Source organism: Diplotaxodon limnothrissa, linkage group LG22 (assembly GCF_057381915.1).
Source record: "Diplotaxodon limnothrissa isolate DT_005_m linkage group LG22, D_limnothrissa_male_GT1.1, whole genome shotgun sequence".
Taxonomy (NCBI): domain Eukaryota; kingdom Metazoa; phylum Chordata; class Actinopteri; order Cichliformes; family Cichlidae; genus Diplotaxodon; species Diplotaxodon limnothrissa.
In genome coordinates this window covers 13929570-13957027 of record NC_140616.1, presented here as the reverse complement: position 1 = coordinate 13957027, position 27458 = coordinate 13929570, and the positions used below count along the sequence as shown (strand labels likewise).

At 41.2% G+C, this 27458-nt stretch overlaps 1 protein-coding gene across 6 annotated transcripts; it reads right to left on the bottom strand.

The window, feature by feature from the left end:
* Nucleotides 1–1693: 1693 nt before the first annotated feature.
* Nucleotides 1694–27458, bottom strand: ubap2l (ubiquitin associated protein 2-like). Of its 6 annotated transcripts, none has more exons than XM_085345775.1 (30): nucleotides 27407–27458; nucleotides 26011–26148; nucleotides 25263–25337; nucleotides 24559–24669; nucleotides 22566–22740; nucleotides 20044–20145; nucleotides 19824–19869; nucleotides 17343–17387; nucleotides 16504–16610; nucleotides 16178–16237; nucleotides 16017–16069; nucleotides 15632–15717; nucleotides 15031–15211; nucleotides 14599–14797; nucleotides 14081–14421; nucleotides 13489–13661; nucleotides 12264–12384; nucleotides 11908–11983; nucleotides 11588–11780; nucleotides 11404–11467; nucleotides 10808–11144; nucleotides 9789–9877; nucleotides 9629–9682; nucleotides 8807–8891; nucleotides 8425–8642; nucleotides 7349–7454; nucleotides 6031–6156; nucleotides 3869–3936; nucleotides 3563–3757; nucleotides 1694–2983 (listed from the first exon to the last, which is right to left on the bottom strand). In XM_085345775.1, exons 2-30 carry the CDS (start codon nucleotides 26104–26106, stop codon nucleotides 2888–2890), a joined length of 3678 nt encoding a protein of 1225 aa, XP_085201901.1. In that variant the 5' UTR covers nucleotides 26107–26148; nucleotides 27407–27458; the 3' UTR covers nucleotides 1694–2887. The 6 variants fall into 6 exon arrangements, with proteins under 6 accessions (XP_085201901.1, XP_085201902.1, XP_085201904.1 ...); XM_085345776.1 differs by having other exon boundaries at nucleotides 11908–11947; XM_085345778.1 differs by having other exon boundaries at nucleotides 11908–11947; nucleotides 12264–12354.

Sequence of the window (27458 nt, the reverse complement as noted above, 5' to 3'; positions counted from 1 at the left end):
ATAAAACGGGCACTCGAAATAAAAGCGCACTGTTGAGATTCAGGTAACAGTACGACCACCAGAATTAGACCACTACAGTTTGCATGGAGTCAACAAAAATGGACAACAGAAGATTGGATAAAAGTTGCCTTTCTGATAAGTCTCCATTTCAACTGCATATTTGGATGGTAGGGTGAGAATTTGGTATTGACAACAGAAAGCTTGGAACCATTTTATATCAGTGGTTCAGGCTGCTGCTGGTTGGCACACTTTGGTCCCCTTAGTACAATTTAGACACAGCCTTCTTGAGTATTGCTGATTCCAACCGGATAACAGGCCAAGTCACACAGCTCATGCACCTTAAACTGGCTTCTTGAACATGACAATGAGTTTTTAAAATCAGCCTCCACGGTCGCCAGATCTCAATCCGATGGAGCACCTTTGGGATCCAGTGGAACATCATGGAGGTGCAGCATGGATATCTTCTGCAGCTGTGTGATGCTATCATGTCAAAGGGGACCAAAATCTCTGAGGAATGTTTCCAGTGCCATGAAAAAAAATTAAGCAGTTATGAAGCCCCCCTTCATAACAGTACAATCTGCTGCTAGCAAGGCGTAACTGGTAAGTGTATATGGGTCATATATATCTCATGAAATCAGAGTATAATACAATTATGCCAAATTGGATCAGAGCTCATTTAGAGAGAACATTTACAGCTTTTAGTATTTTATTTTTTTATTCTGATGCTCCAATACAGAAGCTTTGCATGATTCAGAGTTTAAGAAATCCAATTTCTGCTATGTCTCACTTCATCCAGTGGCGGAAATGATCCTTTTCAAGCCCACTCATTGAGAGCCCAATGTCTTCTGACTGGCTGCAACTCACTAGGCTTCTAAAAACATAAGCTAGTGCTTGCAAGGTGTAATCACATATTGGGAAAAAGGGAAAAAAATAAATAAAATCATACTAAGCTGACATGAGCTTGGCACAAGAAACCTAATAGAGACCAAGTGTTTAGAGCAGTCTGAAGCCTGAGCCAGTAAAGTAAAATTTAGCTGCGTTTAATACAGTAAAAGACCTTAATTCAACAGAGCACCTTTGGGATGCATTTAAAAGTACAGTTCTGTCTCTGATGTGCCTGCTAGAAAGGTGCCAAGATGCATATCTAGAGGGGGTAGAAAATATATCATGGAGAAACATAAAATGCTAAAGTGTGTCCAAGACAGATGGAGGGTAAAATGTACAAAAAGAAAAACCCCGAACCAATACCGCACATTACATGACCAAAAAATGTGTGATGTAGTTATAAGTTTGGAGTTTCATTTGGTACTCTTGACATCCTGGATATTGTTGTGACTGAGCCCACTAACAGAAACCAACTGGAAAGCACTTCATCCATGAACTGCTTGTACTGAATGACAGTGAAGAGATGCTGCAGTATTTAAATGCCACATGAGAAATGTAGTTTCTTAAAAAGACATTCACATCCAAAATGATGAAAATGTCTTTTTCTTGTTTATTTACTTAATATTTATATATTTTTACAAAATAAAAAAAACAAAAACAAAAAAGCTAACAAGTCTGCAAGGATTTAAGAAGGAAAAGAAGAAAGCCATCGAACAAACAGGGACTACAGTACTTGTGTTTTTTTTTTTTATATATGTACAAGACAAGTTTATCCATTTAAACTTTTTTTTTTTTTTAAAACGCACAGTACAAAAAGAAAAAAAAAATCACTGACAAAAAAAAGAAGAAAAAAAAAAAAGAAGAAAAAACCCATAGTACAATTCTGTCCATCAGTATTCAATGCTGCAGATTTCCTTACAATGTTGGGGGGACAGGTGGCGGGGCAGGGAAGGCCTCAGAAACAAAATTATTCACACTGGAAGGCAGACCGGGTGTGTATTGGCCTTGGAAATCATTCTCATCTTTCAAAATAAGAGGGGCCTTATGAAATATTTATAATTAATGGGAAAAGTTTCTGTACAAGTGTTGGATAATGGAAAACCTGTGCTAGGCAAAAAAACCAAAAACAAAACAAAAACCCAAGCACAGTACGCAACCATGGCCCCCCCCCGTGTGTACAAACATGCACGCAGTCACATGACAAACACACTTTTTCCTCACAGTCAAAGCCAGTGAGCTTGCTTATATGTCTTTATATATAATATATCTATATTCGGTAAAAAATAAACTTCACAACTCTACCAATTTATAGAATTGTTTCTGCAAACTTAAAATGACATAAAAAAACAAAAACAAAAAAACCCCAAAACATAAAAAAAGTCAACGGCAAATTATTGTGTTTGGAAATTGTTCAGGAGGGAAGAATTTCCGGCAAAAAAGTTAAGTAACAGGGAGTTGAGGGTCTAAAATACAAAACCAGCCTGCCCCCACCCCCTTTTAGAGATTACTTCATTCCTCCCCTTCAGTGGGGAAAAAAATGGGAAAAGACAAAAAAAAAAGACCATACAGGAAACGTTCATTCTTTTAGAAAAACAGTTCTATGTTACAAGTGAAAGGAAAAAAAATGTGTGGGGGGGGGGGGGGGGGGGGCGCAAGGGGCGGGAAGATTAATACGATACAAATTCCCAACACTTAGTATTTTCACCCTCTTGATGGTTTGCTTCTATCACCATTTATCTCCGATCGCCCCTCACTTTTAAAGCCCCTCCTGTCCCTCCCACCCATCCATCCATGCATCATTAACAGTGCTCGTTCTCTCGGCACAGCACCTCCTCTGACCGCGGTCAGAGCTGTGGGAGTGCTGGGCCAAGAGACTGGAGGGAAATCTTTGCAGGAGGAAGCGGGGATTTATACGTGGAGACTTATTTGCCGAAGGAGTGAAGAGCCTCCCACCCCTCCCAGCTTTTTGACACTGCGCGGGGTGAGGTCCCGTGAGTGGATGTTAGTTTGCCCCCCAGCTGTAGCTGTTGTACGCCGACTTGTTGATCTGAGACTTCTGTTGGATGGAGGCGTTCTGGCTGCGCTGTCCAGTGCCGCTCTGTGGAGGAGAGTCACAAAGTTCATCAGTGAGCTGCCGCTTTGTGCCATGTGTTTACCTAAAAGCAGCACAGCTAATGTCACGGTGAAACCACAAACACTTAATGAACTTGCCAACAAATCTTTTATAGGCAATTCACTAGATTTGTATTACTACTTATAACAGTCTGACTGCATGATGCTGAAGTGCTACTTCATTTATTTTGAATGTGCTTTATCAAAAAGACTGGAAGTTGTCAACTAGTTAACAGCCTGAATATAAAAGATGGAGCTACAGTGATGTCACCCACTCATTTTTCAGCATTGACCATAAATTTTGGTCAAGCCGACCCGATCTCAGGCTCTAAAGCTGACGCTGCATTGGTCACCGCTCGGGGAAACTGATGTCGACACACTTCCATCTTTTACTTTCAGCCTATGCATTTTTGAGCTCATTCAGACTGTTGATCATTACTATTTGACTCACTGGGTGGAGTTTCCTTGTCAACGAATAATGCCTGTATATGTTTTTATTTGCTCAGCTTGTTTCTAAAAATCACATGACCTCAAATACGTAAGCATTTATATATACACACTGCACCTGTCCGTCTTGCTGCAGGTGGTGGTGCAGAATCTGAGAGTGGGGTTGTTGGTGTGGTGTCAGGATATGCATGAATGGAGCTGGAGCGTAGCCGGCAGCGGCAGGAGGGTTGATGGGGCCCCCGCTGCCCAGCGCAGAGGGCAGGCTGAATGATGCGGCTGGCGTCCCGGCGTGGAAGCCCTGCTTCTCAAACGACTGCAGGGGACCAGGAAGAAGAATAATCAGTTGGGCCACTATAGTGTTTTTTTGTTTGCTGCTACAAGACAAGCAGAAGCATATCCTGTGAGTAAATATTTCTGTAGTTACCTGCGTCTTTGTGTAAACAGACCCTGAAATATCTGGTACTCCTGTGTTGCTTGATGTCACAGAGACTCCTGCAGAGAGGGGGAAACGACACAAACTGAGCTCATTAACTGTTAAACCGAATATGTTACAGTAACCACCCACGTGGTTACGCTCTGATTCCAACCAGCACAGATGATACTGGGTCGATGGACAACAAGGAAATTAATGTATAGACATTATCTATGAGGGGGGGGGGGGAAATCCAAATTATAAAAGAACACTGGGAAATTCCAAGTATGAACATCTATGTGAGCACGAGTCCATAGATGATTTCAGCAGAATTTCCCTTTAGTGACGACGGCAAAGAGACTGAGGAGATGAGGAAGGATGAGATGAACAGGAAGAGGAATCAGAGAAAGATGGTGTAGCTGAGTGTATGTTTCAGGCTTTGGTCTTACTGTTGCTCTGGTTTGCTCTGACACTTCCTTTTTAACTCTCTATGATATCAGCTTACCAAAAAAGAAGAGACTCTGGATATTAAACAAAATGCTAGTCCCGTCCCAGTTTTCTAATTACAGATGATTTATTTTCAACATTTTCAGAGAAAATTACCCAAATATAACTGGTGACAATCATGTGCTTCTTTGCTTTGTCTTGTATGAAAATATAATTGATGATTTTGGATTTTTGACATCTGATCAGAAAAAACAAGACGACAATTTGCCCAACAAAGGATAAGATATATTTTTTTCTGTCCCTTTAATTTGTTGTTGTTTTTTTCCATTTCCCCCAAAACAGTAACACTCAATAAAAGATGGTCAGTACAGTGCATCCCTATTCTGAAGACAACTTTAGTAACCAGATGTGCATTTTCATCATTTTGTAAATTGTACTTGTCAAAAAAATGAATAAATAAATAAATTAACAGACTAATAAAAATAAAATACATCTCTTAGTTCTCTTTAACAGAAGTCAATGAATGAATGATTAAAGATAGGTTTCTCAGATATTTTGCTCTGAAGTCTTGGCACTGCTGGAAAGCAGAAGAATCTTATATACAAGTGATATTAAATGTTTCTGTCATTTTTTCTGCAGATAACACAAGTGATGGATTTTTAAACTTTTGTTTTGCTTTTAAGCTGCTAAAGAAACTGTCAGCTAGAGAGACGCTCAACCTTATGAGACTCTGTTAATCTGAAAGCACTCATTTCAGCCCTGTGTTGTGTGGAAGCTTCACAGAAATGTGTTAAAATCCTGAGTGTCCAAACACTTTTACACTGACAAGTTGCATGTTTAACGAGACGCTCGTTAAATGCAGCATTTCTTGCTTCGTACACTCACAAGGTAATAAAGGGTTTTTTAATCCAGAACAAATAAGTCATTAATGAAATCTATCACAACTCCTGCAGAAATGACAGATTTCCCTTTGAGCGAGTGACCGATGTCATCCGTTGTATCCACTGTCGTCATATCTAATTAGGTAACGCTGAACTTCAATACTCCAATAATGGTCAGTGATGTTCAAAGAAATAAGCAGAACTTCCTATGTACCAGGTTTGGTTCAGTGCACACAGTTTTGACAAAACATTTCAGTCACACACGGCGTTATTCTGACCAATCACCAGTGCTACAGATGATTTTGTTGCCCTCTCTGTCCTTGGTTGCAAACTACGACCCTCGCAGGACAGCAAACTCTTTACTTTGGAGACGGACACACCAGCAATGAGAACATGAGTGAAGAGCAAGCAACACAGGGGAAAATGGGAAAGCATCAACCAGAGTAACTCGCAATCACTTTGTAGAAGCCCAATAATGTTAATACGACCTTTTTTTTAAAAAAAAAAAAAAACAAAAAAAAAAACCCAACCTCTAAACACAGTGTAGCTGTTTTACATAGAAGTACATTGGAGTGATGATGAGTTACCCTGGCAGAAAATGGGTAAAGAAATGCAAACAAGGCTTGTAAAAGAGGCAGGCTGCACTGGACTATCTGAAAGCACATGTAGTGTGACAGGTCTTCCTGCAGGCAGCAGCGATGAGGCAAGGGAACGAGAGCAAAGAGGGGGGAGAAGGATGGTTGGTGACACAAGGAGGAAGACGGGAGGGACAGGGTTGGTTTTTCTCTCTCTCTCTCTCTCTCTCTCTCTCGCTTTAGGTTTAATTTGGCATGTGGCGGCACTCACCGACTCCAGGCCCGGTGACAGAGCTGGCTGGCTTGTTTTGTGCAGAAGCAGCAGCGGCCACGGCAGTGCCGTATCCGCCCTTACAGAAATCCCCACTCCCTGAAGCCTGGCCCACATCCTCATAGCCTGCAACAGTCAGACACACAGCCGCAGCCCACAGGATTAGACACACCAGGCAGGGGAAGCAGACCTGCCTCAGATAGCATCTGCAAATGATTCATAGCGTTTTGTTTGAAAATTGGACCACATGGACAGGTTTTACCAAGTTGGGACAATGCAGACGGTATCAAGTTCCCTCCGCTGTAACAACCAGAACTTTGATACCAACTGCAGCGTCTGTGTGGCAAAACCTGTCCGTCCGGTACAACAAGCAGGTCAGAATCAACGCTGACGTCATTTGCAGGTACCATCTGACCCAAGTCTGAGGGGGAGGAGGTGAGGGAAGTGAGGGGGCAGGCAGGGCGTGTGTATGGGGGTGGAGAGTGAGCTTGAGTTGGGTAATGGCAGAAAGCAGCAGATGGTGCAGCTTAGAACAAATAGGTTTTCCACATGTTGTGACTAAAGGTGGATACCGAGTGATGAATAAAGTATGTAAACTACAGCCTCAGTGAAGTGATTGGATAGAATATATAAAAACCGGTGAAAGAATATCGTCTCAAATGTCAGTCTTTGGGAAAAATAGGAAGACGTTGGCTTCATGTGTTGATGTGTTCAACATGAAGGTGTGTGCAGGCGAGGTGGTGGATAGTAAAGCTCTGGGGCAAACTGCATTCTGAGATGAGCAAAGCAAGCCATGGAAAAAAGCGAGAAACCCATAATCTAACCCTGTTCGTTTGTAAACTGGTACAGCCAGATGCCACTTTTAAAGCCCCTTATCCCTTTCTGTTTAGACAGCATATACTTGATCTAAAGACACCCTTAAATAAAAGTGACATAAGATGCATTCTTGTTGTTAGAGAAGAATTACTCAGGCATTTTCCTCACGTGTACAGGCACTGAAACTGTATGAGATGCAGATGCGTTTTCTGACACACCAAACCATGTTCTGGTCATGAAAACATTAAACTTTCACGTCAACATCCGGGTCACAAGAATGATTCATAAACCATGAGCAAGTGTCTTGACACAAGAATAACAAAGGCCATTACACGAGCACCATGTTTATGCTTGCAGATGTTGCAGCGCTCGAATGAAATACGCACTCCACCGATGGGAAAATCAATGGGCTCATTGTGAGAATCAGCACAGAGTCATCGGTGTCCAGGTATACTAGCACAACCCCGTAAACATGCCGTTTCAACATTATTTAGGCTCTCACCAGTGCTGTATCCATGGGAACCATAGCCACTAGCCTGTTGAAAGGGTGTGGCCGAGGCATTGACGCCGACATTCACACCGTGCTGTTTTGACGAGGTAGGAGCCACCTGGACGGGCGGGGGGAAAAAATAGAGTCAAGAGGTCAGCAAAGGAAAATGTGAAAAGTTCACAATCATGTTGGTGAAACACACATTCAGGTTCTGATAATGCATTTTTTAAACTGCTTAAATCGCTCTCATATTGCCACCAGAGGAAAGGCTACAGGCAGCGTCGGGGGCTGAAACGAAGCGATATCAGGCAAGTTGAAGGAACCTGTTTAGGCCAGTGTTTCTGTCACTCACAATCACAAATTTGGCTTTAATTCCAACTGGCTAGGGTGAACTTTTAAATCGTTGACAAGAAATTAGTCCCTCTTTTTTTCTATTTTAGAAAAGTTTAACGTTAAGGCAAAGCTACTAGAAAGACGGGTAGAGGTCGAGCTGCAGCCTCTTGTCTGGCTGAAGTCAAAGATAAACTGATTGTACTTGTTACAGTAAGTAGCTTTTTACTCTCCCATCACTGCTAGCTGCCAGCTCAATATGCAACACATCTTCAAAGATGACCACAGGCTGACAGAAGCCACTCTGTCTCTCACTGTCTAAAGGGAAGAATTAATTTAAAGGCGGCCTTTTATACTCAATTTATCTTTATTGTTGGACACTATTAAGAGTAGAATACTTACTCATGATACACTGGGGCTTGGTGCAGCCCCTCAGTTGTTGAGGAGATTATAGCTCCTGTTCTTTTAAGGCCACCCTCCCATTAAGGCAATTTTCTTCTGACTGGCTACTTCTCACAGGTTTGTATTTTCAATTAACATTTGTTTCTTTCTCAGTAAAACTATACAATGAGCCTCTAATACTCTAATCTACTCCCCTCATCTACTAGTGGTGGAAATATAAGGCACTGGACTTCATACCCACACGAAAAGAAAAAAAATTAATAAATAAATCAACAACTGCTTGTTGTTATATAATAACGCTAAGAAATTGCAAACAAGGAAAAAGTTAAATCATTTTGGATATTAAGATTTCTCACCGGAAACACAGCAGGTCCATACTGAAAGGTATTGGGCAATCCTGGCATGCCAGTGTAGTACGGGAGACTGGTGTAGCTGTAGCCTGGCGGCAGCGCAGGATTCAGGAAGGGCTGCTGTGTGGTGTGATGAGTCTGGCTCTGATTCTGTTGTGTCTGAGCTAATGTGGTAGCTGGAGCCGGAGAAGAGGCATCAGCTCGACCAAACTTTGATAAGTCACCTTAAAGAAAATGGGAATAAAAGATTGAAACATGATATAGCAGTAAAATAATACATTTTTAAAATAAAATGATATTTTCTAATCACACATAGTAGTAGATAGTCTGTCTCACTCTTTTAGACTTTTAATGGAGCTAAAAAACTAAAAACTAGAAAGTGTCTCACCAGAATAAGGGTTGCTTGTCAAGCTGCCCTCTCTGCCTGTCAGTGCTGTTGTGGGTGTTGCTGCAAAGGGAATGCTGTAATAATCCTGGATAAGAAAAATATTACAGTATAAGAACACAAGAAATTGAGTGCCTACATACCATCACATAACTTGGGATGGGTATGTAATGGTAAACATTTTTTCTAAACTGTTCACTGTTGCCTATGAGCCCGTCTTTAATAATAATAATAATAATAATAATAATAATAATAATAATAATAATAATAATAATGGATTGGATTTATATAGCGCTTTTCAAGGCACCCAAAGCGCTTTACAATGCCACTATTCATTCACTCTCGCATTCACACACTGGTTGAGGCAAGCTACGGTTGCCCTGGGGCAGACTGACAGAAGCGAGGCTGCCATATCGCGCCATCGGCCCCTCTGGCCAACACCAGTAGGCAGTAGGGTAAAGTGTCTTGCCCAAGGACACAACGACCAGGACAGAGAGCCCGGGGATTTCTCAATTTGTAGAGATGGAACTACATTGCTGATTTTATTGGTTCATTTAAGACAAACCGTAAATACAGCACAGGTAATGTGTAGTTAATGTATTTTATACTTGAGGGATTTGGCCCTCAAGTAACTGCAGTAAAAAACAAACAAACAAACAAAACCAACCCCCCCAAAAACAACTCCAACTTGTTTGAAGATTTGAACAGTCACACCTAAACCCCGAGTCATACAAAGCTGACAATGCTGTGTAATTTTACACTCCTAACTGTGCATAACATTATTTTTCTTGCAGCAGCTAAACACATTTCACAAACAACACTTACCAGCGGTATTCTTGTCTGTAGCATCTGTAGATCATCATAGCCGTACACCTGAGGCTGAAAAGAACAGTAAATCAAGTTAGTGTGGAGTAAGTAACACAGTAAATAAAAATCTAGTAAGTACATGTGAAGCTCAGGCCATAGAAACTTTGACAGTACTTACAGGGTAGGCATGCAGTAGTCCAGGGGCCATAATGTATGGGTTGGGCAGTAGAGGGGGCACTCCGGGTGGAAGGTTTGGAGGTGCTTTCCCTGTATGCACAAATTAAAATAAACCAATAAAATGCATTTATTTGCAAAACAGAAATATAAGCCTCATAATCACAATGAAAATACACCTGTGCCTGTATTTGCTAGACAATTCTACCCATGCGCTAAGCAACCAAATTATTCTAATTATTCACCAACTTGCATTACATAACCAAAGTATTACAAATACATTGCCTTTAGCAGAAATAATAAATGAAAACATTGCAGTAAAACACGTGACAAACTGTTTAGCAGCAAAGATTACACTCTACGTGTGTGAAAGAAAAAGCCTCAGGGGACCAACCAAAGAGTCAGAATCATGAAAAGCACACCTGTGATGATGAGGAAATGAAAACCAGATTGAATCCCAGACAAAACAAAACACCCATGACTCACTCACTTTAATCAAAGACGATCTCTGACAAACTCCCCAAGAAATCCTTTACCACAGTTGCTCTACTGTAAGTCAACATAAATTTATGCATCCATCTGCCACCTGACCACAAAATATGCCCCGAAGGTTACATCATCTGTGTAACTGTAACCACTAAACTCTTAAGGACTTCAATTGGTTCTAAAATCTAGTCAAAATGAAGGATTAAACAACGGCCTAACACCCCAGACAAGCTCTACTTAATGCTTTCCTTTATTCTTTTCTTCTACTTTGTGTGTGCTCTCTGAAGCCAGACCACATGACCCGATCAATGGCAATATTGTAACAGAAGCTCCACAATGGATTCGCATACAGTAAACGACTGACTGTCCATTTTACCACCAAGTTATTGTGAAGGCCTCACATCAAGTTACCAAGCTTATAATTATATCACTGGTATTGACTGCACAGTTTAAAGTCAGCTATGCAGAAAAAGTGAAAAGCAAACACAATTTAAACTGAATCTACATTTTGATATATTTGTGCTTGTGTTGTCTAACCTGAGGATGCTGCAGAGCTGCGCGTTGATGACGAAGATGCTGAAGACTGAATGGTCGAGGCCGCTGTGGAGACTGAAGCAGTGGCGGCGGCAGCTGCTGCTACTGGGGCACCCATAGAGGCAGTGTTGAGGCCCATGGCCAGACTGCTGACGGGGCCTAGGCCCGAGGGAGCTGAAACTGTGGCAGAGCCCACTGAGGAGGCCTGAGGAGCCCCTAAGGACACCTGTGCAGCAGCCACAGAGGAAGAGGAGCAGGGGACTGATGAAGACGGCACGGCTGAGACAGAGGAAGGGAAGGATGAAGAGTGCAGGCTCGAGTCTCCATCGACGCTGGGATGCTGTAGGGGCGGAAGATAATAAATGCGGCGAAGATTGATGAGATTACATTTCCATTAGAGTGAATGAACATATAATGTGTCCATCTACCACCACAGGAAATGCAGCTTTGAAAAATGCTCACACTGAGTGAGTGGGGGAGGGAGACCCAACCTCCTGCATAAGCTACTCATACTCATTTGTGACTTGTTAAAAAAATAAAATAAAATAAGTACAATTGATTCTGATGTAAAAATTGACACGAGCATACAAAGTGCTCACCAGTAAGCCTGAGTTCGATGTCCGGACAGATGGAGTCAGACTGTTCTGTTGTGATGGGTGAGAGCTGTAAAAGAACACAGGATATACAGGGGTTATTACACTTATCAGCAAATCACATCACATTCACTGACACTTAGGTTAACACCAATCATAATTTAGATTTAAGAGATTAGCTGCATCTCACTTGTTGTGCTGAGGAGGGGCCATGCTGCTTGGAGGCAAGTCTTCATTGTGACCCAGAGCACTAAGGGGCGTCTGATTGGCTGTAGTCAACAAGGAGGCTGAGCTGCTGTCTGTTAAAGTGCCCATGCTGGAGACCGATGCGGGCGTGACCGAGTCAGAGGCCGGCTTGACTGATACTGCAGAGCCTGCTGCAGCTGTGCAGAGAGCAAAAGAGAAACGGATGGAATAAAACCAACAAAACTCAATTAATAATGCTCAGGAAACGTGTATGTGGGCTAAATGTGCCAGAAAATATGACCTGACTAGTAAGCAGACGCTTACCTTCCACGGATTGTGCTGCCTGTATTGAACTGAAGCCATTCTGTAAAACCAACAATGAACGTGAGCTCACAGGTTTCTATGGAGACAGGCCATTGATAAAAAGCTGAAGCTTATTTGATACGCAGATATCAAATACAGGCCATGTTTAAAAACCACTAGCACTTTACAACGAGAACAATGGAAAACAAAAGAATTTAGAAGTATAAGAGTAGAGTTTATTTTAAAAGGCTTTTGCATAACAGAGCAGGTGGTAGTTGAGCATGCTGTCCCCAGTCACTCCTCCTTTAATACTTCACTAAAAATGGGGTATTTAACATTTTAGTAGATCAAGTGAAAGAGGAAAGTGTTGGCTTTACCTTGGGCTGCAAATCCTTCTGAGGGGAGGAGGAGACTGAAGGAGGGTAACGCCGTGTTTGAGATGGTCTCTGATCATACAGGTCCATCTGGCTGGAGTTGGAGAGAACTGGAGTTGACTCACTGCAGATTGCAATGAAATGGACAATCTCAAAGTTAATTGTGTTCAATTAATGGTTCTGACTTGAATACTGATGATAATTACAATTTAATGAGTTTTATAGACTGGGACACACACCAAAAATTGATCTAACCTTTAAAGAAGTGCTGAGTAAAACAGAGTGTGGGGAAAAAATAAAATCAACATCAAAAGCCAAATTCTTAAAAGTCCAGTTATAACTGGTAAAATAATTCAGTATTCCTGGCAATCAGAAAAGTATGCAAACACTGTTGAATAAGCGGTACAAAATGTTAGACTTTATGAGAGAGACAGGCTCGACTAAAACCCTGAATAGAAATTTGTGCGTCAACGATGGCAGCTAGCCTGCCTGCCCACAACTGCCAAACTGAGTTGTTGCACTGATGCATCCCCACAGGTGAGGTTCACAACATGTTTTGTGCATACATTGTTGTTATCTTAGCACTGTATCAATATTGTTTTGATGTGGCTCCTGCTCTGGTGGGATGAGCTAGAGATGTTGATTGAGCATGCACTTTGGACTGCTCCATTAAGTTTCATGACTGTGCACATGCAGACAGTAAGTATAACTTGTGGGGACAAAAGAATTTAAGATTTTGGGGGGCAAAGTCCCCAAACTTAAGTTTAAAAAAAAAAAATCTGATTTAACAGGTGATTTAATAAATTATACACATCCAAGTTCTATTTAAAGTTATAGCTCTCTTGCCATTTAGACAGCAGGAGCAGCAAAATAAGAAGAACAACAAATCCAACAAATAATAAGCAGCGTGATATTGCATAGGCACGCTTAATAAGTGCCCAGAAGCATTAGCAAAATGACTGTCAATGAACAGGACTACAAAGTCAAGAAAAACTTTACTCCAGAGAACCGTTCTTGAATCAAAAACAAAAATCTGTCATTCCACAGCGTTCTGTGTCAACATAAACTTTCTAACATGAACTATCCTTATGTTGGCTGGTTGCACAGCAGATGGCACAACACTGAGTACAACTAGCAGGTCTGAGAGGAAGGTTTTTAAGAGTACTGTCCTCCATTCAAGCTCTTCCTGTTTACGTACAGGAAGAGCTTTGCTTTGGGAAGTACCAACCTGCTGGGGCTTGTGTAGAGACTGTTCTGGACCTGGTTGCCTGGTGTTGTGGTGGCAGAGGAGGACTCGTACTCTGGTAGAACTGGTTCAGACCCAAACTGCAGCGCTCCAAACTGAAGATTCAGGCCTGAGATGTCTGTTGAGCCAGGCATCTCCACTGCCATTGCTGGAATCTGAGTAAAGACAAAAGCAGTTTGCTTTCTTTAAGGCCACAAAGACTGAAAGCTTGCTTTCATACATAAGACACAAACTCTACTGGTGTGCTATTTTAATTGGATATCTGTCTGCCTCAGACAACTAGATCGAGTATTGGTGACAACACAGCAATCTATGAGGAAGATCAATTCAGTTCAACGCAATTCAATTCTGTTGTTCTATGTTTACCACACAGCAATGTGGGCAATCTAACACAGGATGAAAGAAGCCAACAGCAAATTGTCACCTGTTTTGGAAGCATTTTCACATCCAACGCACAGATTTTGGCATCATATTGGAAGAGAAAACATTTGGATCAGTGCATCCCTACATGAAACCAGTCTGTTTTCAATAGCTTCTATCGGGCACCTTTTCAAAATCTCTTATTAAAAGTCACCTTTGTATTAATGGAGGCCCTCTTCTTCTGCTGTTTGATTTTGTGTTGCTGCAAAGGCAGAGGACTTGAACCCTGGGCATCTGAGGAGCTTGGGGAAACTTGTTGACCTAGAGAAGGGACTCCAGCCATTTTAGGAAGGGAGGAAGCAGGTGGAGGCACCACATGGGGGGAGGATGTTGTTTGTTGTGGTAAGGAAGATGATGAGGAGACAGAAGAGGAAGGAGGCAGGCCTTTGTCCTGCAGGAAAACATCCAACATGGACGAGGTTGAGGTGGTGGCCTGGTAGGGCTGCCTCTTTGTAAAGGGCGTATGAATTGCAGACTCCGGTTGAGCCTTCATATCTAGACAATAGTGGGGGGACAAAAGTCAGAAAAAATAAACTCAGCAGGTAAAAAGCTCAATTATAATCATTATGAAATATACCACTTCACATATTACAGCAAGGCATTTAATAACAATAGCATTTAGTGTGCAGATAATTTATCTTCAGAGTAATTTAAAAAAGGCTCTCATCTCACCATATTGTCCCAGTGAGGCAGCACTGGTGTCCCATGATGAAGGGGTTGTGTTGGGGGGTCCAGTCTGGGAATGCTGGGCTGCCAGCTGGGCCAGTGCCTGGGCTGTTTTATACTGCTCCAAAAACTGGGACCCAGTGGTCCCTGTGCTGGCTCCTTTAGGTTCCCCCACTTCCCCAAAACCCTTGCTCAGCATGCTGACCTGCAGTGTTGGTAGAAGAACACAGACCATTATTCCAACTGAATAAATACTTGAGCCACAATAATGCAGTTATGCCGCGATATCACTATACTCGCCCGTGTTCTGTGTGGTGAGGAAGTGGTGGACTTATCAACGTTAAAAGATGATTTGCATTAGTGAGCTATCTGAGAGGCAATGTACATTTAACTGCAGTGTTAGGAAAAACTGCCATGCTTTGTTCTTTAGAGTCTCACCATGTTGTGCTGGGTGTAAGGGGTGCTGGAGGATGTTTGAGAGAGGGGCACTCCTTGCTTGGAGTTGCTGAAAACCAGTGACTGGGACAAAGAGGGGGGCTGGGTGGCCTCCATGGGGGCATTTTCTGTCTCTGAGGAAGAAGATGGTGGAGTCTTCCCAAGGAGCACCGCGAGATCAATCCTATAACAAGAAATTTAAAAAACCATTCATTATGATACCTATAAAAAGTTTCAATAAAAATAGGTTAATTATTGTAAAGCTGCATTCATTTTCATTGTTTTCTTGATTAATCTTTTTTTACTATTTAAATTCAACAGAAGTATCAAGTGAGCGATATTAACACTGCTCGTTTTTGTCCAGCTAGCAGAATAAGTAATTAAATATTTGCATATTGTCTTGATAACTAACAGTACAAGCATATGGCCAATAATTCTCTGAACATCAACTCATTCATAAATCAGTTGATCAAGAAATCAATTATAACCTTGTCCACAAAAAAGAGAGAAGGTTACAAAACAGTGACTGCTCTTTTTCTCTTCATCAATTCCCAGAAAAGCAATTTGCTCAGCAGCAGTGTAATAAATTGTGTAAGTGACCCACCTCTGTCCCTTAGTGATGGTAACATTCTCTTGAGGCGGAGGCACTGACGCTACACTGGAAGCTGTGAATATCTTGGTCTCTGAAAGCTGCAGAGGAAAGGAGAGCAGAAGATGAAGTTTTAGTTCTGTTCAAGTGTGCAGATCAGAATCAGTTCTAATCTACTTTCAGCTGCTCCCTTATTCTCAACGGGTCGCCACAGCAGCTCCACAAGTTTGATTTAGTGGGTTGACGCAAGTTCCTCCTGGCAAGGTACGAGCAAATATGTAAACCACTACACCATGGAGCTGCTATCACCATCATTAATACTGAACTATAACTTCTTCGAGGACAATGTACTGTTTTTGTTAAAGAAATAATGTGATTGAGGTAAAAATAAAACACTCACATCTTCATTCCAGTCCTCAGTGCCCCACTCCTCTGTGGCAGACCTCCAGGCACCTGTGAGTGAAAGAGAAACAGTTCAGTGATTTCACGTTGAACAAAGAACTTCAAACAGAATAAGGAATGCAGAAAAAAAAATCAAGAGGGGAGTGAAGACAGGTTTACCAGGAGCAGAATCAAACTTGGGTGGATAATTTGTTCCCTCTCCTGCAGAGTATTCCAACCCTGGAGACAGAGACCGAGGTGAGGAGATTAAAGCTAATGTAGAGTTACCAGAGGAAGTGATCATTCTTTAGTCAGAGCATTACAATATGTCTGAAATGTGTGTATGTCTCAACTATCAAGCAAACCATCCTTGTAGTCTTTACAACAAGAGCTTCTTTGGCAAGCTAACCATGCTTTTTAAAATAGTTTGGATGTTAAACAGATGCTGAATTGATAAGATTAACTTCTCTTATTGGAGGGTGACCTTTGTGGATAAATTCACTTACTAGCTCCCTCCTCTAGCTCCACGCTTCCTGTGTTGTTCCAGGTACTGCCCCCTCCGTAGTTTTCTTCTGTCTGAGCTGGCTCCGCATAGTCAGCAGGGTTGAATGTTCTGGGAAACATAGTGATAAGGAGTCAAGAAGTGAATGAATGGACTAATGACTTCCCCAACAACTGAAGGAGTGTCTGCATAAGTCACAGCTACTACCTACTCACCTACTAGAGGTCAGCCCTGTTTGAGCAGAAGCAAACGCTCAATTAAGTTTTAATGAGGTGCACACCACAACTGATTAAGGTGGTTGTCTGCTTGCAGTGGTCTTTTGACATCATTAGGCTTTTTACTTCATAAAACACTTCAGAAACAAAACCAAATTTGCAACAGGAAATGATATGTAAAAGAAATCCTAAAAAAAACTTGGTTAAAGCAGTGAAACTACCATTGTTGTAGTGGGGAAGCATCTAAGTACTGTTTTAGTTTTTCAACGACTCTTTCCTGGCAAGAAACATCTTTCATTATTTTGACACATCCATGTATGCTGAGGAAATTACAGCTGGTGCAGCCTAGCAACATGATCAAGTGCAACACTTTTCTTTTGAGTGAAGCCAAGCCAAGCAGCTTTCATTATTTGTCAAAGATCCTTCCTGTGCAAATCAAGATGCATTTATAGCTTGGATGAGCATATTAAATGACAAATTTTAAGGGAAGGCCATATCCATTTGATATCCTATTAATAGAATGAGGTGTTTTAATGTCTGCTATTACATTATCCTATTTTATAGCACTCAAAGGCTCCCTAAAGAAAGCAAGAACACCACATACACACACAAGAGGCGATGCACTCACCTCCTACTGCCTGCAATATCATATCTGGGCCCCTTATCATTCTGGCTTTAGAAGAAAAATAATGGTAACAATTACAAGATGAACAACAAAGTAAAAGAAAAAGCTTTTTTTTTAATCCACCACCACCATCGACAGCTACAGCAGCGTAAGCAAAAGGCCTTCAAGCTGCCTGAGCCAGTACTTTAATAACAACTCTGCTCCAGTCAATCACTCTTCAATGCAAAGCAAGCCAGTGTGCTTTTAGTCATAGTGGGTCAATACACAAGAAACCCAGCTGAACTGACGTATAGGCTTCATAAATCAGCCGCAAACAAAAAACAGCTGGTAGATGATGGCAGTTAGCAGTTTCATCGACACCTTCAATCACACAACTACATGAGCTCAAAGCTATTGTTGAACACACGGTGCATCGGTCTGCATAATAACTCCATCCATCTCAAATCACACAGTCTCTTGTTTAGTCTCACTCTCATTTACCTAATAAGTTGAGAATGTCACATACACACTCTGTGATAACTCTGTACAGCGCCAAATTAACTGCCTCGATTCTGACAAACACCCCACCAAAGCAAACCTACACTTTTACTACAGTTTTTACAGCTGTAAACATATATCAGCCTGTTTCATTGGGTTTCTATATATGTCAACATAAAATGATCCCATATGTGTGAAACAGAGTGGATTTCAATCTCTTCCCTCAGTTTCTTTTCTGCAGACAAAGAAAGAAATTAGTTGAATGCAACACCAGAGGAAAAAAAAAAGTCAGTTGTAATGTGGGACTTTAACGGTGTTCTCAGATCCGAGGTGCGAAATTACTTTCTGCCCTTTTAACCTGGAAAACCTTGTCTAAATAGACACTAATCAATAGGTGATTTAAAAAAAATGGGGTTATGGAAACAAAAATGGGTGGTGGGTGGTGTGACATGATTTCTGTCCAGAAAAGACAGGAAAAAACCCAAAGATTACAATTTGCATTTCTTAACAAATGGATAGGTGTTCAATTCAGTCATTTTAACACACCTTGAACCAGGCTACATTAGTGATAAATCCAGTCTTCATGTTACCAAAATCTGGGTTGCCGGTTTTAATGTGGCTCCATTAAAGAGACTGAAAGCACTATTACTTCACAGAGAGACTCACACATGCAGATAATAACCAAATCATCTACCAACTTCCCTTGAATCATCTAAACCGTCACATCAACTCTGAAACAAATCTATCTGATCAGCTTATTCATTGGTAATTAAGTGTGGTACTCATTTCCCTTTTAAACCCGAGTATTAATTTTTGGGTTTAGTTCAATTTCAATGAAATCTGAAAGCAAAATGTGAGGTGAATAGCATACGTTGCCTATTAAAAGCATAAAATATCAGTGACGCACATCTACAAGCAGGTCTGAAAATCACCATCTTATCACACAGCAACAAGTACTTTATCTGCTTTAAGGGAGTTTCCTTTAAAGCCATGCACACTTCTCTCAACAAACATTGGTGCAAAGCTGGTAAACAGTGTCTGCCAGCATCCAGAAGCAAAAGCAATAACAGAACTATTGTGTGCTGACGGTGAGGACAGTTTAGGTAACACAAAAACGTCTCAGCCAGCACTGTAAAACATTAGCCCCAAATCTGTATGAAAAGCGTATTATAGTGTTTGAGTATGCAAGTCAATATCTAGGTCAACACTCAAAACAAACACAGCCAAGACTGGAACACTTCCACAGGCTCAGAGAGCACAGACCATAAAGATCCTACTGCAGGTTATCGTTTGCACCATCATAGAGCAATTATTTTACATTCTAGTCATTCCCATAGGTTAAAACCATGTGCAAGTATGCTTTTTGTTGTATTGATACAGCAGCTTCAAAACACACTGTTTTTGTAAGAACATCAGATTCAGGCTTCTCCAGCAAGGGAGCCATTCAGTTAGGACGCACACACATATACACCCAGAGTCACATCATACCTGACTGCTCACAACCTAATCCAGGAAATGTCTTATGACAGCACAAGTCTTACTCATACACTGCCCAATTAATGACAATCAAATGAGTCGAGAAAGCCATCACAGTCAGCACAAAAAGCACTTCCTCTGTTTTGACACCTAACTGTTCAACTGACATGCGTATTAACTGCACCCTTTTGCGCTCAGAGAGACTAAAGAACACAAGCAAAACAAACTGAATAATCCTGCAGCCTGGGGCCAGAGAGCTTAATATAACTGTAAAGCTAAACCAGCTCGGTCCCTGACAGTCTTCTTCATAAATCAATCCAAATATTACTCTAAATAAAATCTTTAGAGACTGCAAACTCTGAAGAGAGATATTCAGCCCACGCTGTTCCGTCCCATTGGCTGATGTATGTCCTCCCTCCTTTGGATTAATGCTAAACAATAGGCTGGGGTCCTGCTCTCTGGTGACCATAGCAACAGGTAAAAGTGGAACAAAAGGCCTTCTCGATTTAGGCAATGCAGGTATTCCCTTACCCCATGCCCTGTGCCGAAAATCTGCCTCCTCGCCGTCCAGATGCTCCTGGGGACAGAACGAGACTGTGTGTCAGTTTCTCAGTTCGACAAATCTTGCCATAAGAAAGGAAGCCAGCAGATTATGTATGCATTGCAAAAAAAAAAAAGCCCAAAAATCCCAGCTACCCCTTGTTTTGATTAGACACACGTCCTTCAAAGAACAGTAAAGAGGATTACTTACCAACTGCTCCCCTTCCTCTGCCTCTTCCCCTTCGGCCTCGCTCTGCACCTCTTCCAGCTACTCCAGTCTTGCCTCCGTCTAAGCCATTCTCTTGGCCACGAACTTGAGTAATGAAGAGAGAGCAAATGGCTTCAGATTTCGACACAATAGCGCGTGCAAAAACAGCAGACAATTAAATAAAACTTAATGTTTGAGAACCTTAACAGCCCCTCAGATAGAATCAAAAGGACAGACAAAGGTGCTGGCTCCCCTTTCCTATGACGATGTATGCAGTAGAGCTGGGCGATAGAACGATAACGATATGTATCGCGATATAACTTTTACTCGATAGAGAAATTAAGCTATCGCGATAGACCTCGCCGCTCTTGTCCTCTTTAAAAAAAAAAAAAAAAAAAAAAAAAAAAAAAAAGGTCGGCCGATCCAAATTCAGTAGCGCAGAGCTGAACCAATCACAGCCGCAGCGTCACGTCGCGTGACTTGCTACGTACAGCACAAGTGCCAAGCCGCACGTGTGTTTGTTTGGGAAGCAGCCAGCGCATAATGGAGGAAATGAGTGTGCCGACTAGAAAAATCAACCGAGCGTGACCGAAGAGAAAACCGATGATGGTTCCAATGCCGGAGAGATTGTCGAACGGAAGAGCCATAGAAGTTCCGTAGTGTGAAGGTATTTCGGCTATTTCAAGTCTGACAAAAAACAGAGTAGCGTGCACTGTAAATTGTGCCGAAAGTCTGGAAATACAATAAACTGGTGCATGCGTCACACTGTGCGCCGCGTTATTGTTTCGGTGAAATGAATTTCTACAATACTGTTACTGTTAATTCTACTCTCTGCAGTGTTTAAATGCTTACATATACACACAGTTACTGTCCCTCCACACTTACGACTCGGTTCTGCTTCTATGCCCCAGCTTTGTTTACTTTTTCCCACCGAGGCTTCTAGACTTCTGATTGGCCAACATTTCTGCACGGTTAGGAATCTAGCGCCACCTGCTGCTTTGGCATGTTCATAGCAGCGTTTTCCTTCATTTCTGCCTTTATGTGTGGACGGGATTATTTTTTTAAAACGAAAACGGAAAATCTCCGTTTTCAAAAATACCCGTGTACGTGTGGACGTAGCCTCAGTCTCTGACTGGAAGCGCTAATTCGTCATTCGGCTTTTGTCAGACTAAAGTAACTGTTAAAACTGTTTGAAAAGCTAAGCTATACAACAAGGAGAGATTGAGAATTTCCTTTTAGTTCTCAGTTTATTTGATATTGACAAAAGTTAGTCAGTTTTGTCTGTTCTTCTGTAAAACAAACTAAGATTTATTTTTAGAATTAATATTTTGTTTCTAAGTGGAATTGACAATTTAGTCTGTTTCGTTTGTTCTATTTTGAAACTTAAACGCTTTAGCGGCTGCCTTTTGTGTAGTTTGCAATATTTGCCTTTATTTATCTGAAAAAGTCTCATGTTCCTTAAGTACATCTACCCTGTTGAACTTATTATGGGAAATAAATATTTAAAAACAAGCTGCTGATTATTTCACATTTTACTTGTGAGCAACGGCACATTTAAATCTTACAAATATAGTTATTTGGCTTATATCGTGATAGATATCGTTATCGCCTGAAATGAAAAAAACATATCGTGATATGAAAAAATCTCATATCGCCCAGCTCTAGTATGCAGTTTAAATAAGTTCTAAAAGGCTTTCTTGCACTTTTATTTTTACAGAATTCTGGTGCACCTGTGCAACCTTTCTGTATCCAACTTCATCTAAATGACGAAATAAGCCAGCAAGCAACTGTTCATGCAAACCATACATTTCTTTTCTCAATGAACCCCTTTAGGCAACAAAAGCAAAAAGCCTTTTTTACAAAATGACTCGATAAACTTGAGTCTGACAGAGCACAGGCATGACTCAAATTAACAGCATTCCTTGACTTGTGAAACATGATGAAATTCAAAGAAAAAAAATCTTTCAGGCTGTACATTTACAGCATGCAATTTGATAAAATAACCACCTTGTTAGTGACCATTTGTTCAATGATTTCTTTTCAGAGTTGAGGGCAAAATGTTGTTTTTTTTTTAATATTCTGCAGCAGCCAAGCTGACCTCTTCATCTAAACCTAAATCAAACTAAAGCCAAAACTAAAGATGTAAAGACCAATAAAAATAAACAAGAACTGCAGACAGATACAATAAAGGCCTGGCAAAAGATCACAATGAAGGTCCACACTCTGGTAATCTCAACTGGCTCCACACTTCAAGCAGATCTTGACTTCAACAGAGCCTTAAATAACCAGAAAATTATAATGGTATTTGTTCAATTAAATCTGAGCCTCTGTAAATACAGGACTGTGTATAAAAATGACAAATTTCTCAATATTTTTGTTCAATCCCTTCATACTTGAATTCAAGGTCAGAAAAATCTATTGTGTTGGCAGACACACCCATTTGTAAAAACTGAGTCACTGACTAAAGTTTCCAGATCAAACTGTAGAAGAAGGCAAATCAATGTAAGGATGAGTTAAAGACTTACACTCTCGTCCCCTGCTAGCGCCACGTCCCTTGCGTGGAGCTCCACCTCTGCGACGTGCTGCATCCTTCTCGCCTCCTTTCTCTCTGTTCTCTTTTCCTTCGTCTCCAGTTTCTGCCTGGCTGGTCTCCTTCTGACCTGACACCCCTTTCTTCTTTCCCACCATTTCCCAGGAGTCCTTAAGAAATACATAAATATAGCATTACAATGATGCTCGTCTAAATCAGAATACTACAGAACTGATTGTCTTGGCACATTTCACTAAGATGGAAAACACACACTGAAATGGATGAAAGGTTAGTTGATATGGTGATGATCTGAATTTTTTTTTTCCACTGTTAGAGACCCTCGGCCAAAACAGGAAACTACGTGACCATTACGGCCTTTTCATAGTTTTCTGACGAATATCTCTTCCTTTTCCATCGGTTGCAGCAATATCGCTCTGTGCCATCTGGAAAATGTGATGCTACCACACTTATGCATCATACAAAGACCTGTAAAAACGGACCTGTTTGCAGATGTGTGCCATGCCGCTATACACAGAGATTAACAACAGGGAGCATAAACTGCCACTAAGCTTACGTATGTCTGAATCTGATTGGGATCGCATTTCACATACAGTGCATTAAGAAGCTGTTTAGTGGAAGCTGTGGAAGCTAGTTGAAAATCACAATTGGAAATGTTGTTCATTTTATTTATTCCCTACCAAGCCGTATAAATCAAACTCCTTTTAAAGTCTTTACTCCAATGAACCAGTATTTGACAATCCAAAGGGCATAGCATCTCTTGATCAGCTGTGATTAATGTGTAACGGCAAGATACTGTTCAAAGTCTTACTCTAGTTTCAATTTCTCACCATGTTCTACAAGTCAGATTATTATTCAAGCTTTTAAGTTATTTTTTGATAACTTATAGATAAACATTACACACATTTAAGTAGCCAAATAAAGATAAGATATGTTATCTGTGCCATCCGTTTGTCTGTCTGTTAGCGACACTGCAACAAACGTACCAATCAGAATTTCCTAAAACATCGCAGAAAGAAGAACCCAAATATTTTTATGGAAACTAATAGGAAGCTTATGCCCTGTGAATGCAGTCTCCACTTCAGGAGATGACTGCCCTCCTTCAAGTCCCCTTCTGGTTTTCAACAGGTCAGTGACAACATACTTAGGGGATGCAAAAGAGGCACATTGACAAAGAAAACACAGAAAATGTACACAGCTGCAGTACCCACTTTCAACAGGAAAATGAATGCACAGTCGCCCAGTAGAAGACAATCCGCTTCCAAACAATCACAGCCTGACTCAGACTGACTGCAATAACTCTCAGACAGATTGGCAAAGGTTTGAAAATACTTGCTAACTAATTTATAAATGTAGAAAGATTGCAATCAATCAGCACTGACAAGTGCTGTACGTCTGCAATGAGTCTCTTTGCAACTGGGGACTTGATTCAACTGGTTGCCAACTTGTTGGATTCTGGTTATGTTCCTATACAAAAATGCAAGGTTCCCATGCACCTACTAAACTGCCGTCCTGCAGCAACTCCATCACTATTTGTGGAGGAATTTCTGAATGTGCGTTTCAGACCTATGAGGTTCTGGCTTGAGTCATTTAAAAGTAAATGTGAACTTCTTTGTATCTAGACAGCAAAAGACGACAGCAGATTTACGATTTTTAATGATTTATCTGTTTAGTGCTGTATCGCTGTACACAACCGCATTCAATTGAAAACTGATAGACTGGCGCCATCTTATCGCCCTGCTCATGCATCACAGTCACTTTGAACATGGCATCTGACCGTTTGTGGTACCCATCTTCAAAGCAACCATTTCAAAGGCTGCATGTTCATTGAACCTGGTCACAATAATTTTAGTTGTGCTGCTGTCTCCAACCACTGTTTTCCCTGATGTGATTGTAACATCCAGTGTGGCACTGATTTCACAAGAATCCGGCGCTCACAGCACAAGCCTTCACACAAAGCCAATACTCACAGTGTCTGGGCTGCCCTCCAGCAACACGTTGATGGCTCTGTTGACATCCCCGTTGCAATCATGCAGTGCGATCATAGACTCATCCTGATCCTTGCCTGTGATGTCAATCAGCTGGAAAAGGAGGGTTTTCACAATCAGACAGAGTTGACCCATGACATCTCTGTGTCATTTGTTAAAAAGTAAACTATTTTAATTACACTTAGAATAAAAATCTAATTTTATCAAAAGGTCAGTATAGAGGGTTAACTACATGCTTGCTGAGATTCAGCAGTTGAGTAGACATTCAGTAACTTTGTAACAAGACCATAGGTAACCAACAGATTGTATATAAAGTTAATTTTCTATGAATACTCTGACTACATCCACTTGTTTTAGTTCCTAAATAAAGACACTGATCTTTGAGAAGTAAACTCTCTTATCAGAAGGTGACGATGACTTGTTTTTTGAGTTTTCTGAACTTAGATGACAATGAGTGTGTCAAAATTAATGATTTGATCATTAAAGCTGACAGGCCTGATATCATTTATGGTTAAATCCTGTATATGTTCACTTAAAAAAAAAATCCTAACACAAGAGACATACATGTCTATTGCCAAGCACAATAAATGATACAATATAACACGTGTCAATAAATGAAGTGATGCAACTACAAAAGGAGCAGGAACACCTAAACAGCAGGACAAAAAGAAAGTGCATCTGCTCACCTGTTTGACCTTTTCTTCAAAGTCATCATTGTGATCTGAAATCATCTGTGCGAGTCGGATCTGCTCTGCGGTAGCCTGTTCCAAGAGAGTGAAAAAGATCCAAGATTTGCATCAGCAAACACAGGATTTGCATTGTTGAGAAAACATAACATTTAGATGTTAATAGAATCTGTAGCACTAAAGTTATTATTAAAAATTGAAAGCACCTTTGCATCCACTTCAGGTTTACTAATTGCAACTAATTTACCATTTTCAACAACAACTACAGTGCTTAAAAAATGCTAACACTTGTAAATAACCCTTTTCACACAACTACTATACCACAAACAGTAACCACCGTCTTTTTACTGTTATCATCAAACCTGCATATTAGTTGGTCAGACTGTGTTCCCTATTGGGTTTTCAGACTGAAGCCGTGATCCCAAAAGCTCACAATCAGAGATTTTGTTCTCGACTTGTAATTACTCAGCAGCATCACCCCAACTTATCCAAAGCTTTTATAGTGAGGATGGCATCATCTGCAAAAGCCCTTTACTCAGTAAATAAAGACTTAGTTTTGACTGAATTTTTAAAGTTATACTTATCTCAAATCTAACTGTAACAAGTATGTAACTTTGTAGCTAAAAACTTGTATGTAATTACGAGTTGAAAAAAGAAAAGAAAAAAACCCTTGTCTGAGTATATTCAACCTTGGTGCATATCACAGAGCATCTGGGCAGTGTGACAGGTGGTGAGTGTGAGAGGGTACCTGAGGCCTCTGCTTGTGCTGTGTCTGGCTCTGTGTCTGGCCCTGTGTCTGCTCCCAGTTGCCCCGGGCTCGGTTCCCGCCCATGGACGTCATCATTTACAGTATATACAAATAACAGTATTTACAAAGGAATAACACCTGAGAAGAGAAGGGTGAGAAGGAGTGTTAGAAGGGCTTGTGACCTACTTATGTCGCGCACACGTATGGTACGATACCACTTCCTCAAACTGCCTGGTTGCTTAATGGTTTGCTGGAAGCTGGCAGTGATATCACCTTTGTTCCCAGACCATGTCTTAAACCAAGGCCACCCGAGGGAGGACAAAAAAGGGAAGAGCTCCTTAGTAAACTGGGTGCAGCTGCACACAAGGAAAACGAGCACTAACTTATTTACCACTCAAACATGAGGCAACACTTTATGCATCAAAACAGCCTCAATGCTGAGGTAAATCTAGATTACCAAACAAGCGAATGTCTTTAAAAAAAAACAACAAAACAAAAAAAACAGACATATATACACTTTGGAGAACACCAAATGGGGAAAGACAACATACAATCTCACACAGTATACTGTTAACCTTGCTATCGATTCCTTAATCTTGCACATGTTACGTAAAACCCTGTTTTGATTCGCGCACAAACAAGCCTAAAAACAGGGCCTGTCGACCATATCCAAATCTACTATCCAGCCACATGGCCAAAATGCTAGCCAGCAAGCTAATAGTTGAGGGGAAAGCATCCAGCTTTCAAGTCTCGGTGGGCTTCCGCTTCTCACGGCTTCACCTCATGGCGACAACGAGGCTAACTTTAACGGCTAACCTGCTAACTAAACAGTGATACCTACCTACACAAAGCTGCGTCGCTAGCTAACTTAGCTTAATAGCAAACAAGTTAATTAGCTCGCTAACAACTAACGGAGATTTCGGGTTCGACCGGGTGAACCAAAGAAGAAAAAAATACGCCCATGCCACTCCGATGCCACCGGTTGTCTGCTAGCGACTGATAGCCACGCTAACTAAACAAACTAACGTCCTCTTGGTTAGCCAAGAAACATTAGCCACGTTAGCGAATTAGCAGCCGCGACACCGCTCTGCAACATTTAGAACCAGTGGCCCCGGCGTACTCTCACGGACCGGGCTGAAGGCGTAAAAAACCGCCGAGGCTGAGGGTAGGCCGATAGGCCGCTAAAATGAAAATAAATAACAGGCAATACTGACCAGAAACCCGGCTCAGTATTACACACTGCTACACAACCGGCCGACAAGTAATCTCGCTGTCGACCTCCGGAGTAGGATTTAGGACAGGATTTAAATCCTGAACCCCGAGTGTTATAAGCTATATTGAGAAAAATAAAGCGAGCCGACTCGCTCACACAATAAGCGAGAGACGGTGAATTTACCTGTTTCTTTTCCACTCTGACACCACGGAGAGCTGCGTCACGTGGTTTGCAG

Coding starts and splice junctions, on each gene's coding strand:
- ubap2l (XM_085345775.1), bottom strand. CDS start 26,106: ATGATGACGTCCATGGGCGGGAACCGAGCCCGGGGCAACTGGGAGCAG. Junction 16,238..16,503: donor GGAGCTAGAGGAGGGAGCTA/GTAAGTGAATTT, acceptor CTCTGTCTCCAG/GGTTGGAATACTCTGCAGGA. Junction 9,683..9,788: donor GACTACTGCATGCCTACCCT/GTAAGTACTGTC, acceptor TGTTCTTTTCAG/CCTCAGGTGTACGGCTATGA.